A 19,242-nucleotide genomic window follows, 5' to 3' on the forward strand; every position below is an offset into this window, starting at 1 on the left:
ATGTAGATGACAAAGATGAGCCGTTATTGTGCGCCGGAGCTGTCGAGATCAGAGAAAAGGAGCACGTTTTCAAGACGGAGGCGTGTCACGAGAGCTGTGACATGGGATTCCCAGATGATTCTCACACTTTTTCCCTGTTACTTCAGCAGAACACGTGTGAATATCTTTCATTTTGGATATAAATGGCGGCATCTTGCACCTACGAAACATTTGACTCATAGTGGTTTAGACCTTTTCTTTTTACGTAACTACGCTCCGCGGCTACGCAGACTGTAAGAGCTTTGTGTAGATGGAGCGAAGGTTAACTGAGGAGGTTCAGAGATACAAACATTTATATGACTCATCTTTGGGGAAATATTAAGCAGGAAGTGTACTCTGAAGTCAGAATTTGTGAGTTCTGAGTTGCAATTTTCATCTGAGACGCCCCCCAAAGTCGGATTTTCTCTTCATAAAGTCGTAGAGGCCTCACTGTCCGCGACTTGAGTTACCAAGATGGCCGCCCCATGTGTAAACAGCAGTTAGAAGCTCCTGTAATACTCTGTTTATTAGCAGTTCTGATTAGTTTTTGTTGATGTTGAAATTAAATAGTTTGAGTAAAACAATGTGATGCCTGCAGCTTTTCTCAAGACTAATTTTTAGGTTTTCGTCTTTCTTCACTGGAACTCAACTGAATATCTATGATATCATGAAAATTTAAAAGTAAACCAGATTAATCACATCAGATATAACAAGGCTGGTATTCATAACACAACACTACAGACACCAAAAACAGTACTGAGCATCAACATCCATGGATGGATGGATTCAGTAGGTGGATGATGGCAAACAGCAGCTTTTATAGGTTTTACTGTAGATCATAGGTCTTCACCTGGGCATCCGTGACCCCCTAGAGGGTCCGCGGTGACACTGCAGGGGGGTCGCAAAATCTTTGGTTGATTAGATATTTCTATTTATTTATTTTATTTTCCGTCCACAAATTTAAATTTCTTTAAATACACATTAACGTGAATCCAGTATATTTTAGTAAAGGGATAAGGGAACACATACAGCAGGTAGAGGGGTCCCTACTTAATCTCTCCATCACTTTCTGGTCCTTGGCCTGAAAAACGTTGAAGACCCCTGTTGTAGAAAAACAACACGAGGAGTATAAATCTAAGTGTAAGTAGCTGACTGTATGTATATGTGTGTGTGTGTCACTTAAGGTTTGGTCAGAGGCCTCTAATCAGGCCTTGCCCTCCGGTTCCTACGGCAACAGAGGGCATCATCATGCCAGTTCGCATCATGCACACAAACATGCACACACACACACACATGTATATACTCACATCCTCACGCCAGCTTTTATTATAGACATGTGGCCTAGAAATCTCTAAACAATCACAAAGATTTTAATTCACGCAGCTTCATCCAATCTGTAATTATCTAAAATATCTTATTTGTTAAGGTAGCACACACACACGCACAGACTCGCACACACAAGCACGGCCTCTTAAGTAATAGTGACAGGTGGAGCTTCAGGCGTTAAGAAACTATAGACAACCTACTACCACTGTTGGATGTTGATGCAACTGAAGCGCACAGACACGCTTCTGCAGCTCTGGAGGTCGGATGTCCTCCAGTAAGTTTCCTAGTGATGTCAGCAGCGCTCTGTAAAAGCTAAACTTTATTGACAAGGTTGCTGACGACGGTCAACAAAGAAGAACATGCCTGGTGGGCGCCGGGTCACCAACCGAATGTGTGCATCGTTCTTCTCGTCTTTTCTTTACTCTCTCAGCTTCTGTCTCGAGGCGTATTCACCAGCCTAGAAAACTTAAATCAGAAGAATCTTGACACTAAAAACAAATGAAGCAACACAGGCAGGTTTTCGGGCCGGAATCGACACGATGCATTTGAAGTGGTTCCCCGGTGTTGATTTGTTTTGTTATTTTCATTTACGTCTGACCCAAAAAAAAGAAAAAAAAAAAAATGATGCGAGGGTTCACACATGTGATTAATAATAAAAAACATGCTGACAACAAACCCGCCGCAAAATATTGCAACAACTCCACTGATGGTTTCTTAGTTCTTTTTTTTTTTTTTTTTAGGTCAGCCGTACAGATGACGAGTGGCAGAACAAATAAAGAAGGGAATCTAAAATGTGAACCCGTTCCAGCTCTTGTTTTTTCTCTGGAGTCACATAACGACCCAGTTACATTTCCTTTATCATTATTTATGTTTCCAATAGATTTTTTTAAGCCACAGACGCGTGCTCGAGTTAACACAAGCTGAAAACAGACAGAGGCTCTAATATTCGATGCTTTTCCTTATTTCTCTATCTGTTTAATAATCACGTTGTTGTTTACTTTGTTTATTTGACGGCGTCGCGAGCTGACATGTTGTTGACGTCGTTGGTTTTCTGAAGTCGCTTCAACATTCATTATCTGGATTCAACTCCATCGGCCCGTTCATGTATGTGTGTGTGTGTGTGTGTGTGTGTGTGTGTGTGTGTGTGTGTGTATTTGTGTTTGTGTGTCTGTGGTTGTGCATGTGCTGTCAAACTTCAGTGTTTCATCTGTTGCTAAAAAGACACTTCCCAGCGTGCACCTCTCTGACAGCCACACTCAGCGCACAAACACACACACACAAAGGAAACCAGAGGTGACACTAATGCAAAATATAGCTATTATTGGAGCAGTAACACACACGGGCGCATGTTTAATTTAGATTAAACAGGATTTACTTTGATGTGATGTGATTGAAGCTAGAATGCTAAAAAAAAAAAAAAAATTAAAAATGAAGACGGAATATTTTCCCGTCTGAATACTGATCGGCTGATAGTGGGTTTTGAGAATGTGTCCGATAAAATCTGAATGATTTACTGTATGAAAGACGGATCACGCTGCACGTGTGTGGAGAGTGATGGATTCATGTGTGTGTGTGGGTGTTTGTGCGTGTGTGTGTGTGTGTCAATCAGATGAATATTTGATGCATTTTTGTGTGTTTTCAAACTGCCAATCACCCTGAACCATCACACATCCGTCACATTTCTACGTTCATATAGACCCCCTACCTTCTATATGTGTTCTATATTAAACTTGGCCCAGCGCTGTTTATAAATATACTTTGTTATTATCATTTTGCCTTCAATATTAAGCTATTCAAATAATACAGAGGTTTAACTGCGGGACATAGTAAAAAAATGTAAAAACACCACCCAGACACTAGTTGGCGCTGTCTATTTTTTGCCACTTTGAACAATGGTGACTGAAACTTTAGATGAGTCATATAAATGTTTGTATATTTGAACCTCTTCACTTAATCTTTCCATCGATCTTTATTGATCCAAAACAATCAAGTCCCTACTTAATCTCTCCATCAGTTTGCATCAGTTTGCTGGTGGAAACACGCTACTTCCAAGTGGACCAATCACAGCTCTCGCCTAAAAGCATCAACTCAGGGAAAGATGGGAAATTTTGCAAAATATAAAGTGACTGCCACACACACACACACGTCCTCTTCCACTTGCACACCAGATGCAAAATGGTGCAGTAGCATTAATCTCTTTCCACAAACATTTGTGTAAAAGACACTTTGGTGTGAACAGTTAAGACGAGCAAATTTCCACCTTTCTTTGTCTGAAACCTACTCAAAGCACCGGCCACTGTGTTTGACATTTCCTGAAGCCGCTGCCCAGTAAAAGCCCTCCAGTTTCTTTCTTTGAAGGTGGGAAGCTTTTGATGTATAGTGTATAAATGTGTGAAACAACACAGCTACCACGGTTGCTGTTGGATGAAAGTGACCGAATCCAGAGCTTGTTACGTGAAGTGTATCTACAAAATAGTCCTAGAAGTAAAACATATTTCGGTAAGATTCTTGGTTGGTTGTAAAGAATGAGAATGAAGATGCACAAATTAGTTCTGTGCATGTTAAACCAAACAGTCGACCGTACCTCAGAATATATATGTGAGTCTCATGACTCCTACGATGCCCGTGGTAATTTATACCAGTAGGAACTTGGTGGCTCCTTTGAGTCCACAGACCGTGTCTTGGTGGGTTTCACTCATCCAGTAAAGCACTTTAAAAACCATCTTTTATGACCGTGTTCATTTGTTTTGTCTCCTCAGAGCCTCCCCACCCCATCGCCCCACCCCAGCTGCTCGGAGTCGGCCCCACATACCTGCTGATTCAGCTCAACGCCAACTCCATATTTGGAGATGGACCTATAATACTGAAAGAGGTAAGTCCTTCTTACCACGCAGGATGTTTTTAAGCTATAAAATCTACGTAATGACACTGTAAAGTGAGACATCAAAGCGGTGATGTTCAATCAAAGTTTGCCGCTCGGTCACTGGCAATAAAATACCAAGATAATTACCATTTATTCTTTTACAAGAAAGCAGGGGAAGACACAGACACAGATGAATAATTCAGCGTCTTGTATAGACATGTGTTTACTTGCCAATTACTGTTAACCATTTATAGGGCACTCATTGAAATACTGATTTTAACCCCAGAGTGTTATTACACGGCATAAAACAGACTTATTTTTTCTTTTTTGAAATTTAAAATATATATTTATGTATATTAATTTTCATGGGCGAAACATGAAACATTAGAACATAAGGAACCGATTCAGACACTTGTGAACATTATCACAACATTAGGCCACTTCTTCATGTTACCTAATAAATCAGTGGTCATGCAGAAGTTAAACTTGAAGACTTGATCTTCTCTGATGGGCTCAATGAAAACCACATGTTTGTAAACCTCACTGAGAGGCGCAGGGACGCAACTTAAAATGTGTGTGCTGAAGTTAACCCTAACCCCCTTAGCCCCAGATAGGGTTAACTCACATTAAGTTATGGTTCAGACACGGTTAAGTTAAGCTAGACTCATGCTTTTGTGCAGGTAACGGCAAAGCTCTGTGCCCCATGTTGTAACGTGCCGCACAAGTCAGATGTTGCGGTGACACAGATTGCAACACGTCTGTGAATGATCCATGAATGAATTTCCTCTCATCCACATCTGTCTATTTTCTTATGCACCATCTGCTCGAATGTCTTTCCAGTGTCTCAGGGATTCCTTAAAAAGTAACTTCCGTTCAACATTTATTACTCGAGGCTGCGATGTAGGCTCTGAGTAGATGTGTATTGTCACGGGATGATTGGACCCAAGTGCAGGACACAGAGAGGTGATGAGGCCGGGCTTAACAAAAAAAAAGGTCTTTATTAAACAGAACAAAAGGCGCTGGGGAAGTCAAAGAAAAAACACAAGAACGTAGGAAACCTGGCATGGCACAAAAAAAAAAAAAAAAAAAACAGAACACTGGAGACAGAAAACACAGAGATGGGATGATGTGGACAACAAAAAAAAATGACATGACAGGGAACAAAGGGAAAGGCAGGGCTATATATACACCAGAGGGCCGACGGGTGACGAGACACAGGTGAAACGAATGAGGGCAATCACACAGGGAGGAACCAATAAGCAATCAAGGGAAAACACAAAGAGGCACAACAGACAGGAAACCAAGAAACTTAACAAAATAAAACAGGAAACTCAAAACACATTCACAAATAAAAGACAAGGACACATGTAAAATCTAGCTTTTCCTACTTGGATTTTATTCTGGTTTTAGGTCCAATATGTTAAATCACACAGGTGAGGATGTGCTGAAAAGAAGGATACCAAACAAGCCAATGTTTAAGATTGAAATATAAAGATAAAACCAAAAGCAGTCAAAACCTGCCAAATCTACTGCAGACTCCAGAGGGTTAACAATGAATTCATTCCCGACAAAAAACACTGACCTTGAGTAAATGCGTACACGGACACTGCCAGTTAACACGGAGCACGATTACTGTTTCTAATACCAAACACTTGTACAGCGCTAACGCTAACACGTTTGATTCCTGTAGGTTGAGTACCGCATGACATCAGGCAGCTGGACCGAGACTCACGCCGTGAACTCTCCCAACTACAAGTTGTGGCACCTCGACCCAGACACAGAGTATGAGATCAGAGTGCTGCTAACCAGACCAGGAGAAGGAGGGACAGGCAAAGCTGGACCGCCGCTCATCACTAGGACCAAATGTGCAGGTACACTACAACCCTTACTTCATATTAAGTTATTTCCTCATCATACTTTAATAAATTCTGCAAAGATGGATAAATAAAAGGCTTGTTTTCTAACCTTAAACCGTGCTAAACTAGATCTAGCAGCAAGTTTTCTCTTATTATTTATCGATCTGTCCGTCTATTGTTTTGGCATCTACTTTTTTGTCCGATGACGAGGCAAGAAGAAGAAGAGCGGAGGTGCGGAATTGGAGGAGAAAGGAGGCGAAAAGCCTGAGTCAGTCCGCGGTTGCTCAGTGATCTGAGAGAAAGAGTGATTAAAATACTGGAGGCTCCCTCCACCTTCTATCACTCCTCATCCTGCTTTTTTCTTCACTCCTCTCACCTCATTCCTCCATCCTCCCTTCTCTCATCTCTCCCGTTCCTCCTCCAATGTATCATTCTTTCTGCTTCGTTCCTCGTCGCTGGCTCCCCCCCCCATCCCCTTTCGCTCTCTGTGGATCAATAGACGGGGGGCAGAAACACTGTCTGACATTTGTAGAAATAAACGACTGAAATATAAACACAGTCAGCCTGGGGGAGAGAGACGGAGCAAGCGAGGGAGGTTTGATATGAGAGAGAAAGAGACAGAAATAAAAGCAATGAGCTTGAATGAGAAACAGAACGGGGAGCGATGGAGAGATGATGAAAAACAATAAGGCTGGAAAAGAGAGGAGAGGGTGCAAGAGGCGAGAGAATGATGAAACTGGAGAGCGAAAATGAAAGAGAGATGAAAACTCATAACCACAGGGTCTGACTGATGTCTGCCAACCTGTGTGTGTGTGTGAGGGAAGGATGTGAATGAATGTGTTTGTGTGTGTGTCTCTGTGTGTTTATTGACGGAGAGGAAGTCATAGACTTGTTCAGGCGACGCGCGTATTGAACAGTTTCCTGTTTGACAGGAAGAGGAAATTAATCTTCTCCCACTCATTCAAGCTGCGTTCATCACAAAGACGTTAGCTCATTGTTGTAATTCCACATAATGCCCTGATAACACGGCGAAGCAGCAAAATATGTTTATGAATTTAGAAAATTGAATCAACTCACGTTGTATTTGTGAACACTTTTTGTCTACTGACAAGAAAATAATCGTAATGATAAGTTCAAGAGTGGGAAAATTATTAATCTTTAATGTCGAGAGCAGTTTTTAAGGCAGCAACACTGCAACAAATCATTAACAATGTCTATATTTTTAGTTTTGAGAAAGTTTCCAACATGTGAGACTTATTTTGAAACATGCTCAATAGGGATGAGAAAAAATATCGATATGGATAAGAGAAAAAGTCATGTTTTGGGCCGTGAACGTCTGGATTAATGTTTTTTGTCTTGAATTTGTCCAATGAATTATCATCTGTCGCTACAACATGCAACAAAAGTGTGAAACTCTCACAACGAAATCCTCATATCTAGCCAAAATGCTAGCTTTCACAGTGTCAAAGGATTATTTGAACTCCCCACGTCTACCGGCTAATGTTAGCTGAGTATTAATGGAATAAAATAGAACAGAAAACCTTTATCTGTCCCACAATGGGGAATTTGCAGAAAAATGTTCAGCTGGAGAATGCGGGCATCGATCCCGCTACCTCTCGCATGCTAAGCGAGCGCTCTACCATTTGAGCTAATTCCCCTTTGTTAGTACAACCCAACTAAGGAAATTGCAAAAATAAAATTGAACAGTTACCTGTATTCCACTATATCGCAAGTTGCATACTGTGAAAATACTTTAGCTTAGTTTACAGCAATATAACAGCCGAAAACTTCTCTTTGCTAACAAGTGCTAAGTTGTCGGTTTGTTGCTCTGTTTTTTTTATCAATACTGTAAAGACATGAATATTGCATTCAGCGACAAATAGCTGCAGTATGTACTAAACCTGTATTAAACCTGTAAAAGTCTGTTGAGACGTGCCGTTCTCTGGACAAATGTATGTGAGATTAAATAAAGAGTCGGCAAATAAAATGCACTCGATGTAAACAGCTGACAGCTTTCAGTCTAACTTTGCTGAAAGATGACCTAGTTCACGTTGCTTCTAGAGTCGTTTCTGGAGGGTTTTGACCCACTCCCTTAAAACCATTTTAAATCTCCATTGTCTAAAAAAAATCAAGAGCACAAACACTAGTGAACAACCAAATAGCTTAAAGTGTTACGTTAGTTCCGTACGTTGTGTTCTCTCCGTTAGTGTTAGGGTTTCGGAGGAGGCAGCTTTGGAGAGGAGAGAGTAATAGGAAAAACATAACGCATGCACAATGTTATTTGAGACCTGTAAAAATAATTCCAATCCATTATGAGACCATGGCGAAGGGGGAAAAAAACATAGTAGAGTTCTTAACAGAACACTTTTAACTCAAATGTTAAACACAACAGTGCACATATTAGGCACAGTTCCTCATAAATAATGAAACTTATTAAGCAGCTATTAGCTGTGTATTCTACGGACTTTATTTTTATTTTAGTGATAGTTTCCTATCTGTTAATGTCTTTCTGCTTCCAGTCAAACTCACACACACACACACACACAGCACTGGAGATGGATTGGGGCGTGTTTGTATTTGTTGTGAGAGCGAGGCACACGCACACACCAGGTGGAAATGTTATTTAAATGGTAATGATTCCTGTACTTTTTTTTCTGTTTGGTTAGGTTTGTCTGATCCCACCACCTGTAGTTTACTGAATATTCAGTTTAATACAATGTAATGAAGACACGCACACACACACACACACACACACACACACACGCTGGAAATCGTGTGAACGAACAGATGAGGCGAAAGCCCGAGCATGCCGTCACACAAATCACAGTTTAATTAAAAACCAATAAAGTTAATAAAATATTGAGGAGACATCACACGCACTGCTGAGCAATTGATATGATAACAGGAAGGATCTCATTTCTCCCTCTCCTCTCTTATTTAGTCTCTTTTCATGTCTTCCTTTGCATTTTTTCCTTTGCTGCCTCTGTTTCTTTTTCATGCTCCCTCTGTCTCCGCTCTCCAACTCGTCTAGATTTTTCTCCTGTGATGATGTATTGCTCTTGTCTGAAGGGTGAAAAATAATCAACTTGGAAGTGAAGAGTGTTTTTGTGATGTGTGTGTGTGTGTGCGTGCAGGAGAATGTGATGAAGTAGCTTTTAATCCGAAACCCTGAATTTTCTGCTGAAAACCTCTCGGTCATGGCAGGTTACACACAACACACGGACAGAGAGACACACATGCAGTTCAAGAGAGTCACAGCGTTTGTCGTATGTTGCACAAACTCAGCATCGCTTGGATTTGCGGAAGAATGCAATCACAAAACACACACTTCCAGACACGCAAGCTGTGGCGTCTCAGGAATCGCACACAATGCATCATGTGTACTTCTTTCTTATGTGAAAATAAACACACATGCACGCACACGGAGATGCACACGCGGTCAGTCAGCAGTACAACACTTTAAGGGTCAGGCCCTTGAAATAGCAGACACGGGGTGATTATTTCCTGTGTGTGTTCTAGTCAGTTATAATCTGTGTGACCTTCAGATAGAAGAATCTATGACACATCGCCATGTGTTTTGAAGAAAACATCTTAAATTATGACAGAAAATGAAATATATGAATAAGTAAAATAAAAAAAAAAGCATGGAGAGTTGTAGTTATTTTAGAATATGGGTGTACTATCATCAATATGTTGATGATGTTCTATTTTCTCTTGTTAACCAATCCCATGAAAATATTAAAACCAGCAAACAATTTGAATTTGCATTGAAATTTAGATGAAATGTAGAACCTTCATTTCCATTTTCACAGGCTCCCACACCAAACAAACGACTTTATATTCAGCACACAACACAGTCGAAAACTAATGCACGATTTTTACTCCTGTATGAGAAAGGTCGGTTAAAAAAATGACACTAGTTTTAAGAAATAAGATTTTTTGGTACAAGTAACAGTTGTTCCAACTCCAACATCTACTGCGTTGCAGTCTCCATCTTTTTAGGCGACTCTCGTTTGCCATGACCAAGGTTCTGCATAGACCCGATGTCTTTATTTCCTCTATGCATCGTCTCATCATTAAACCCTCTGACATTGGTTCAGCGATTTATTCAAGTTCATTTGAAGGTGTTTTAAGGCGGTAGATGTTCTGATCTTGCTGCTTCTTTCATAATCAGACTCCGCATAGGAAACTTGCGAAGCATTAAAATCACACGTAGCTTGCAAGTGCAAATTGAAAAACAGGGGCGCCATGCAAATCTTCACCTTTTATGTACTTAAATTTGGCCCAGAAAGAGACGGACGCATGCTGAGAGAAATTAGAGACAGAATGAATGGATGGAGTTTCATTTGTCTTTCTCATGACAGTAGAAGGATTACCAGGAACTAATTGGACAGATTAACTTGGATTTAGCTGCATCTCCTGTCAACCTTTTCTCTTCCCTCCTCCTCCTCCTATCCTCTCCCCTTTCCTCTCCTCCTTTCTTCTCTTTGCCTTTTTTTTTTTTCTTTTTCTCTTAAGCCCCCTTCCGGTTTTAAAGCTGCATATTTCTTGGCTCTTCCCAGCGCTTCATGTTGAGGGACATGCGCTTTGTTGCTTTCAGCGTAGTCCTGTTTCATTTAGTTTCCGTTCCTTTTGTTCTTACGTTGTTTAAATCCAACCTCTGGATTCTGCTGATATGGAGCTTTCCATCATTGGTGTTATTGTTGGTGTTTATTGTATTGTTGCCGTTTTCAAAGCTCCATCTGAGGAGAACAAAGCCTTTTAGTTCCAATATGAATCCAGCCGTTTGTCTGCCTACCGGAGGAGGGGAAAGGGACAAGGAGGCCTCTGTGGTTCTCTATTGGACCGGGTCCCGCTCGACTCTGGCCACATTCCAAACTAGTTATCGCTCTTACCCGCTCCACCTCTCTGTCCCTTTCTTTCCCTCTCTCATCTTTTTCCCTGCTCCCTTTATCTGTCCCTCGCTCCCTCCAGACCCAGTTTCATTTTTCCACACATGGTTTTGTCTTTACGCTGTTCCTCATCTTCCTCGCTGTTCTTTCTTTCTTTCTTTCTTTCTTTCTCTCTTTCTTTCTCTCTTTCTTTCATCAGCGTCTATCCTTATAATTTCCTCTCTACCTCCTTTCAGGACTGACAGTAAATAGAAAGAGATAAGCAGCAATGCATTATGGTTCACGAGGGGAATGGGGTTTTGGAAATGCTGATTGAGTGTGTTTGTTTGTGTGTTTTGTGGAGACATTTTTATACACAGTCACATTGCGGTGATCCGTCTGGGGACTCGAAAGGCCCCAGTAACACAAATCCTTGAGGTGTCAGGGTTTATGATTTAAGGTTAGTGTACGTCTTCGGGAAATTAATGTAATGCCCCCTGAAGTGATGGAAACACAGTGTGTGTGTGTGTGTGTGTGTGTGTGTGTGTGTGTGTGTGTGTGTGTGTGTGTGTTCCTTTACAGCTATCTTTCTGAGGACCAGGGTTTAGTTTTACACCTTCGGAATCGGGACATTTGTGCTTGTCGCTTCTTTACAAAAGGTTACTTTTCTAGAAAGTGCTAACTTCAAACTACATACCGTAAATTGTGTTGATAGGCCGAGTAAAACTAGACTTATTATAAATGATTTGCGCCACACTTTTTCCTGAAAATCGCCGTCATGTTGGTGCAAACTGTGAAAAGCAAAATGCTTAGCAAGTGGAGATTGGTAGCCAGCTCCAATCAGGAAATGATGTGTTAATGGTTGCTAAGGAAGAGGGAAAAGTAGTTACTCTATGGAGTGACTGCAGCCAAAGATGTAAGATAGATATTATTACTTATTGTAAGACATGATAGTTTTGTAAATGGTCGTAAATAGTTGTACAAAAAACAAATAAATAAATAACTTTGTTGTTTACAAAATTTGTCCATAGGCTTTTGAAATTTACACTTTAAAATTTACATTCTAAGTCATGAAAATGGTTCATAAACATATTTGTAGTTTTCACGGTGAAAAAACTTTTTCCTACTTGGATTTTATGGTTTTAATGTGGTTTTAGGTCCAATGTGTTAATACAATTTGTCAAAATGGAAAAAAAATAATAGTAAAATGACACAGCAGTGTCTGAAAAGAATAACCAACAGCATGTAAACACTTAGAGAAATATAAGGTAAAATCAAAAAAATCGTCCGCCAATCGGGTTAATTTTTGTTTCTACTTCCTGCTTCAGGAATGGCGACTGAAGCTTTTGTGAGAATCTTCAGTTAACGTTACCTCGATGTCTTCCATCTTTAATGCCGAAGTATAAATTGGTTGGGCACTTAATTGTTGACAAGTTAGTGTAAGGGGCTAGGGGATGCATTATGTCAATGAATGTTCGCACACAGAAAGCCGTACAAACGTATGTGTGTGTGCGCGGTAGTAATATATTTTACTTTAATTCCATGTTGAAGACCATCTCACTGTTAGCATCTAGAGACCTTGAAATCAATACGATTTATTACATTGCCCTAGCTGCGTTCGTGTGTGTGTGTGTTTGTGTGAATCCTAATAGCCGGGTTTATGGTGAAGTTCACAAGTATTGATTTGAACGGGGCAGAGGGACGGAGAGGAAGAGACGACTACAGGGCGAGACAGACGAGTGGAAAGCAGCCGGTCTCCCTCTTGCTCTATTTAAATGTCAACCATCCAATAACAGGTTGAAGCTAAAATGAATTGCTCTGACCCCCCTCAGCACACACACATACACACATATACACACACACAGTTCAGCGGTAATATTTGCTTAGGAGACAATTACCCGCACAGCCTCCTCCTCTCTTCTCTCATGTCTATATGTCACTTTATTATTAGAGAGATATTTACATCGGAGCGATTTAGCAAACCCGACGTTTTTGTGTTTTGCTCACCCCTCAGTGTGTGCGTGTTTGTGAGCGTACGCCTGTGTTTGCCCTTGACGATGAATTCTTATGAGAAGTTTTATTGAGGCGAACGCACACGTAAACACACACCTAGGCGCGCTCGGCCCAGATTTAATCTCGATTCTGTCACAACCTAAAGCCCATGTGTGTCTTTGGGTAATAACCCGGTGTGAGAGCGCGGTGTCTCGCGCATGTGTGTGTGAGTGACAGGCAGATAATGGGTTGTCAGAGGGAGCGACAAGTTTGTGTCCTTGTGTTGTCTCCTCTGAGAGAGGAAGACCCAGGGAAAAAACACAACAGCAAGACAAGGAGGAGTTTTGGGGGGGAAGAGTCTTGTGTCTCTATTTGAGGTGAGCTGTTTTTATTAAAAACAGGTGGATTACAGCAAGGCAGACATTACAAAAAAAAAAAAAAGATGAAAATGGAACATTCATTCTTTATTCATGACTTCAATGTGTGATTTCAAGAGCCAATGAGAACAATCGATATAGTTTGGTGCTGGATTGGTGATAGTGATTTATAATCCAGTGTTTTGGGGAGAAACTTCAAAACTCAGCTTATAGATTGTTGTCTTCCAATACTTTAGTGAAGTCTAGTGGAAAGTAAGTGCTTGTACTTGACTAGTCTGGTGTAGCCAGACGCATATTCTGATAAAACATTGAGTCTGGTTACAACAAGAACAGCATAATTTCGTGTTGTGTTTCAAATAACACTGGGAAATACTCTTAAAACCAAGTGGAGCCATTTTATTGTACGCGCTAAGAAAAACTACTTGTGGCTGTGTGTTTAAAGACTCATTGTTGTGGTAACTTTTGATTGGTATTTTGAAACTACTTTTTATGTAGCGCTTTTTTAAAGTAATGTAATTATAATGTGGATACTGTAATCATGCAGCTTCTCAATTAATTCTTAATTACCCAACATGGATATTGTATCAATTATGTTAATTTGCACCTTGAATGTACACAGACACAAATACTATTGACACCAAATTGACTCCAAAGTTTTGTAAAAATCACAGTTTTCACCAAATGATAGATGGACTAAAACCCCCCTATCTTATGGCATCAATGCCAATTTGAACCTTTGTTTTTTAAGGGTGTAAACAAATTCAACTCACTGGTGACAACAAAGCCACTCCTCACCCAACAGACGCCCACAACAGTTTGTGGGCAGGAGAAGTTTGGGCTGCTCGAAATACTTGACTGAAGCATTTCAGTTTCATTTATTTAATTTATACGTCTTCTCTACCAGATAAGCTGTGTTTTTACGTCTCGTATCCCGCAGCTGTAGTCAGTGGTACCGGTTATTATGTAATTCAGCTTTGCAGAGAAACACTGCGGCGTAGCGGAATATACTGAGCTAAATAAAATGTTTGCTGCACATTGTTCAAACCCACAGAAATGTTATTTAAACTGTCAAGATTTCAGACTTCAGACTTTTAGACTTCGCAAAACAAGCAGACACTTCAACTCAATTTCAGTGGGTTAATGTTGCTCTGGACACTGGATATCATATAAAGCGTCTGTTATGTAGTCAAAGCGTTGATAAATAAACTTATAATCTAATAATGTAAAGAAATTTGAGTGTTCTTCACTCAAAAGTATGAGTAGAATAGAACAGAAAACCATTATTTGTCCTATAATGGGGAAATTGCAGTTTGCAACAGTGTACATAGTGCAGACAACAAGAATAAAGAGTGGACTGTGTAAAAGGTAAATAATAAGATCTTTTTTTAAAAAAAAGTAGAATAGCATAAACAATATACAAGTATTGTCATATATACAAGAGGTAATGAATTGCAACTAAACGTATTGAATTGCAAACGGACAAGATTGTACACAGCACAGGGTAAGTAGTGCAGTGATGAGAGTATTTAAACCTGGAGGGGTAATAATTTTGCACATATCATGAGTGTTCATTGTGGAGGAGATCCCTGCTTCTAAAAAATACACCTATTTGGTACCTATATTACCGCAGCCTTCAAACACACCCTGATGCTGCAGTATTTGCTCTGCTTTACCCCAGAGGGTGAAGTGAAGTGGTCACTGCTGTGTGAGTGATAGAGGCTTTTTCAATGGACAGTTACAACCTCTGGAGTAATAACATCCTTCCTGATTGAGTGATCTCTTCTCTAGTTAGAGAAGTGGTTCCCGTACCTCGAGAAATAACTCAACGATTGACAGGTCCTAAAGATAATAGCTTCCTTGTAAGAATACAACAAATCCTCCACTTCGATGGGTTTGCTACAACGGCTTCAAGTGTGTTTTCTTCTCGAGAGGTGGCCCTTAATGTTGAGTGAGTGAAGAAGCACAAGTAGGTCCATGTAAATGTGCTGCCTGGGACTCATATGAGCAGCCTGGAAGCTGAAGGGTTCTGGCTTAGTTTGGTGTTTGTAGTCTTTTCTTGTAAATGTGTGTGTGTGCGCAGGGACTCGCGGGTTATTGATCCAGTTAAATGAGCCAGTTAAGGTAATTAAAGCCCTGGACGGGGAGGAGGCGAAAGCAGATTATATTGACAATAACAGTCTGAATGCACATAAAAGATGGAAACCTAAGATGCGCCTCGTATAAGAGAAACGCTTGAACGGCAGCGTCGAGCAGAAATAGGTGTTCGTTAAACCCTTTTTTGTTTTATCCTACTCAACACTCGGGTCCATTTGTTTCATACTCACGGCATAAAGAATTTCTAAACCGTGGAATGTTATTACCTTGCATATTATTATCTCTGCATATATAGAGCATAATTAGAAGATTACCCCTACGACACATCATTAAACCTGTCTCCCTGCCATATTAACGTGATGTTCTCTTTCTCCGTAGAACCCATGCGGACCCCTAAGAGGCTGAAGATCGCAGAGACCAGGTCCCGTTTGATAGCGGTGGACTGGGAATCGCTGGGTTACAACATCACTCGCTGTCACACCTTTAATGTCACCATCTGCTACCACTACATGACTGCCAACAACCGCAGCAAAGCCGACTGCTTGGACATGGATCCGAAAGGTATCCTAGCAGTTTGACTGAAACCTGACTCAGAGCTCGATGAGTCGACGCCTCACACAGTGCACGTCGGTAATAAATAGTGATTCACTGTTCCATTTTTGTCGTCGCCTTTCCCCTCAGCGCCGCGCCATGTGGTGGGAAACCTGCCGCCCTACACCAACGTCAGCCTGAAGATGATTCTGACCAACCCGGAGGGGCGGAAGGAGAGTGACGAGACCATCATACAGACCGACGAAGATGGTGCGATGCAGTGCATTTAATTATCTGCGTCAGGGTTTCCCAGACTACGGCCCCCGGGCCTGACCTCCAAACCAGTTAGAGCGGTCCACTTAACGATCCCAGACAATCCCTCTAAGCTTTTTAAAATTACGTTTTCCTGAAAGGTTGCCATTCTAATGACATTTCAATATATACAATAATATAATATTATTAGATATATTATTATAAATAGAATATTTTCACCCCTGACATGTCTTTGCTCGGGACTGAGCCAATTTAGCGAGCGACAAATCTAGTGACTTTTTCTGTCGCGGAAGTGCAAAAAGCTGCAGTTCATTGAGTGGCCACTAGAGGCTTGAGTGTGTCTAATCTGCAAAAACACAGTGTTCAAAGAATTTAACGTTCGTCAACACTATGAGACCCTCCACGGAGGGCAGTATGCTAGCCTGGCCAATGCAATTTTCTCGTATAGACTGACCCCCCTCCCCCCATCACAGAAAGATTAGGCGAAAAAACGCCTAATCTACATACTTGCTTCCTGTTTAAATTTTTTTCTGTTGTTGTTGTGGTTTTTTTGCATAAATTGAATGTTTTCTTCTACCTGCGTGTTTGAACAGTTCCGGGCGCAGTTCCCAGTCAGTCGCTTAAGGCCACACCCTCTGAAGATACAATAAATCTTTTATGGAAGGAACCAACTGAACCCAATGGAGTCATCATACAGTACGAGGTACTATCAGCGGCAGAAACCAAACTAGCAACGGAGCAAAAAAATAAAAAAAAGGTTTAAAACTTCTGTCTTTGTTCGACTTCAGATCAGCTACAGCGGCGTGCGTTCATTCGACCCTTCGGTTCCCCTGCAACGACCCGGACTCACGGTGTCTTTGCCCTCCAACGCCACCCAATACACGTTTGCCCAGCTCCACCCAGGCGTCACGTACCAGCTCACCATACGAGCATCTACCTCCAAAGGGTTCGGTCCCGCCACCACTATGAACGTGACCACTAACATTTCAGGTAGAAAACTAATTTGAAACAAAGTGCGCCGGAGGTTTTCTTTAATAACACATTGTATTTCTGCGCTATACTAACGTAAACTCTCTCTTCAGCCCCGACTATAGATGAGTATGACGGGTCTGAGGCCTTTCTGAACGAGACTGCAACCACCATCACTGTCCTGCTCAAACCTGCCCAGGCAAAGGGAGCACCTATAAGGTACTTCTACCATTACACATGAAATATCAAAGGTGTATTTCACAGCAATACAACAGTTAAGCTAACATTAAAAAAATATATATATGTAATTAAACCTTTAAAAAAAACACCCTGAGTGCATTAGAGAAAATAACAAAAATATAAATTCTGCCTGTGCTTGCTTTTCCTCTCCTTGACTACAGTGCGTACCAGATCGTGGTGGAGGAAGTGAATCCTCAGCGGACGCGTCGCCAGGCTTCCTCCGACTGTTACGAGGTGATTATTGATCCGCTCGTGCGTTGCAAAACCCATCCACAATACCTGCATTTATGTGCAAGCGTGCGTTATATTTAATTCCGAAGAAGATTAATTTTACAGTAGGTTGCCACATCTGGGCTCTACAGACCTGTAGATCCTTGTTCTTATGAATTGATTTTTATTGTATTTGTCACCCAGGACTTAAAGGCATATTTTTACATTTAAATGTACAGTATAGTATTTGAAGTGAGCCTGTAAGATGCAGGAAAGATCTTAAGTTTAACACATAGGTCTTTAACAGGGGTCGTAAAGTCTTTGATTGATTCAAATTTCCCCCGAAAATTAAAATTTCTTAAAATAGACATTAATCCAACATATTTCAGCATTACCTGTATATTCTTTGACGAAGTTAATGTTGAATGCAAATTGATAATAATGTATATTTATACATAACACAGGGCTGATTATAATATAGAACACATATAGTAGGCAGGGGGTCCTTACTGAATCAGCTTGGGGGCCTTTGGCCTGAAAAACGTTGAAGACCCCTGGTTTAATGGAATATACATATTGTTTTATCTTTAACGCAAACAACTCCCCAACTTCCCCAGGTCCCGGTCTCCTACCACAGCGCGTCCAGCGGTGGATCCCCGTATTATTACGCCGCCCAGCTGTCCCCCAGCAACCTGCCTGAGCCACTCCCGTTCACTGTAGGAGACAACAAGACATATCAGGCAAGTCTTTTAATCTGCAGTGAGATAAGCTTATCAAATAGAAACAATATATATATATTTGCATAGGGCTGTGCAGAACCACAGAGCAACCTGGGTAACAGGAAATGAAGTCAGTTTGTTTTAATGTATAATAGTGTAATACAAGTGATTTATTTTTAATCAACAAAGCTACGGAGCTGACGATCTGCATATTTCACCTCATATAAAGCTAAACCGACCCCTCCTTCTGCTCCCCAGGGTTTCTGGAATCCGCCGCTTGCTCCAAGGAAGAACTACAACATCTATCTTCAAGCTGTTAGCAGCACGGAGAGGGTAAATACACTTTTTTTTTTTTCTTCTTTCCACATGCAGGCCCGCTGAACACACAGTGAACTCTCATACCTCTCACCCGGAAGCTGCTATCAGCAAACATACTCGGTGTACACATTCAAAAAATAAGCAAACTCATATTTGTTTTTCTTACAGGAAACTAAGACGCAGTGTCTGAGGCTGGCAGCTAAACGTAAGCTCACACTCTCTACTATAAATACTGTACATTAGTGTTAACTTTGATAATTAGATACAGATGTTTTCCAGATTTGGCTGCAGAGAAAATTTTTTTTTTTATTTATTTAGTCGGGTCAAACATCTTTTGCTCCCGTTAATCTGTTTATTTCTGTGTTTTTCCTGCTCATTAATGTTGTTTTTATACCGTATATATTACAATCTGACCCTTTTGAGGGCTGTGTTCAACTGGTAGCGTCATGCATTAAGAGCATTAGAGATGACAATATAATATTTGTGCACTTTGGGGGCAGAAAACTGTTTATTACGTGAGTCTAAAGGTCGACTCTTCACCAGTAGCCATATGCTGATAGATTATCAGGCGGGTTTTAAACGGCG

At 40.9% G+C, this 19,242-nt stretch overlaps 1 protein-coding gene and 1 non-coding gene across 21 annotated transcripts in view; one reads left to right on the top strand and one right to left on the bottom strand.

Moving 5' to 3' along the window:
• ptprk (protein tyrosine phosphatase receptor type K) overlaps positions 1 to 19,242 on the top strand; it is a 112,676-nt gene that overhangs the window by 64,160 nt on the left and 29,274 nt on the right. For all 20 annotated transcript variants that reach the window (XM_047574461.1, XM_047574466.1, XM_047574465.1 and 17 more), the window contains 11 exons: positions 4,104 to 4,216; positions 5,898 to 6,078; positions 15,776 to 15,958; positions 16,079 to 16,198; positions 16,795 to 16,904; positions 16,990 to 17,191; positions 17,284 to 17,389; positions 17,572 to 17,644; positions 18,238 to 18,360; positions 18,598 to 18,672; positions 18,826 to 18,862. In XM_047574461.1, coding sequence (XP_047430417.1) covers positions 4,104 to 4,216; positions 5,898 to 6,078; positions 15,776 to 15,958; positions 16,079 to 16,198; positions 16,795 to 16,904; positions 16,990 to 17,191; positions 17,284 to 17,389; positions 17,572 to 17,644; positions 18,238 to 18,360; positions 18,598 to 18,672; positions 18,826 to 18,862 — 1,323 coding nt within the window. The remainder of the gene's footprint in view (positions 1 to 4,103; positions 4,217 to 5,897; positions 6,079 to 15,775; positions 15,959 to 16,078; positions 16,199 to 16,794; positions 16,905 to 16,989; positions 17,192 to 17,283; positions 17,390 to 17,571; positions 17,645 to 18,237; positions 18,361 to 18,597; positions 18,673 to 18,825; positions 18,863 to 19,242) is intronic.
• Positions 7,649 to 7,721, bottom strand: trnaa-agc. Its single transcript has one exon. It is a non-coding gene; the product is annotated as a tRNA-Ala (tRNA).

This window comes from Mugil cephalus, chromosome 21, assembly GCF_022458985.1.
Source record: "Mugil cephalus isolate CIBA_MC_2020 chromosome 21, CIBA_Mcephalus_1.1, whole genome shotgun sequence".
NCBI lineage: Eukaryota > Metazoa > Chordata > Actinopteri > Mugiliformes > Mugilidae > Mugil > Mugil cephalus.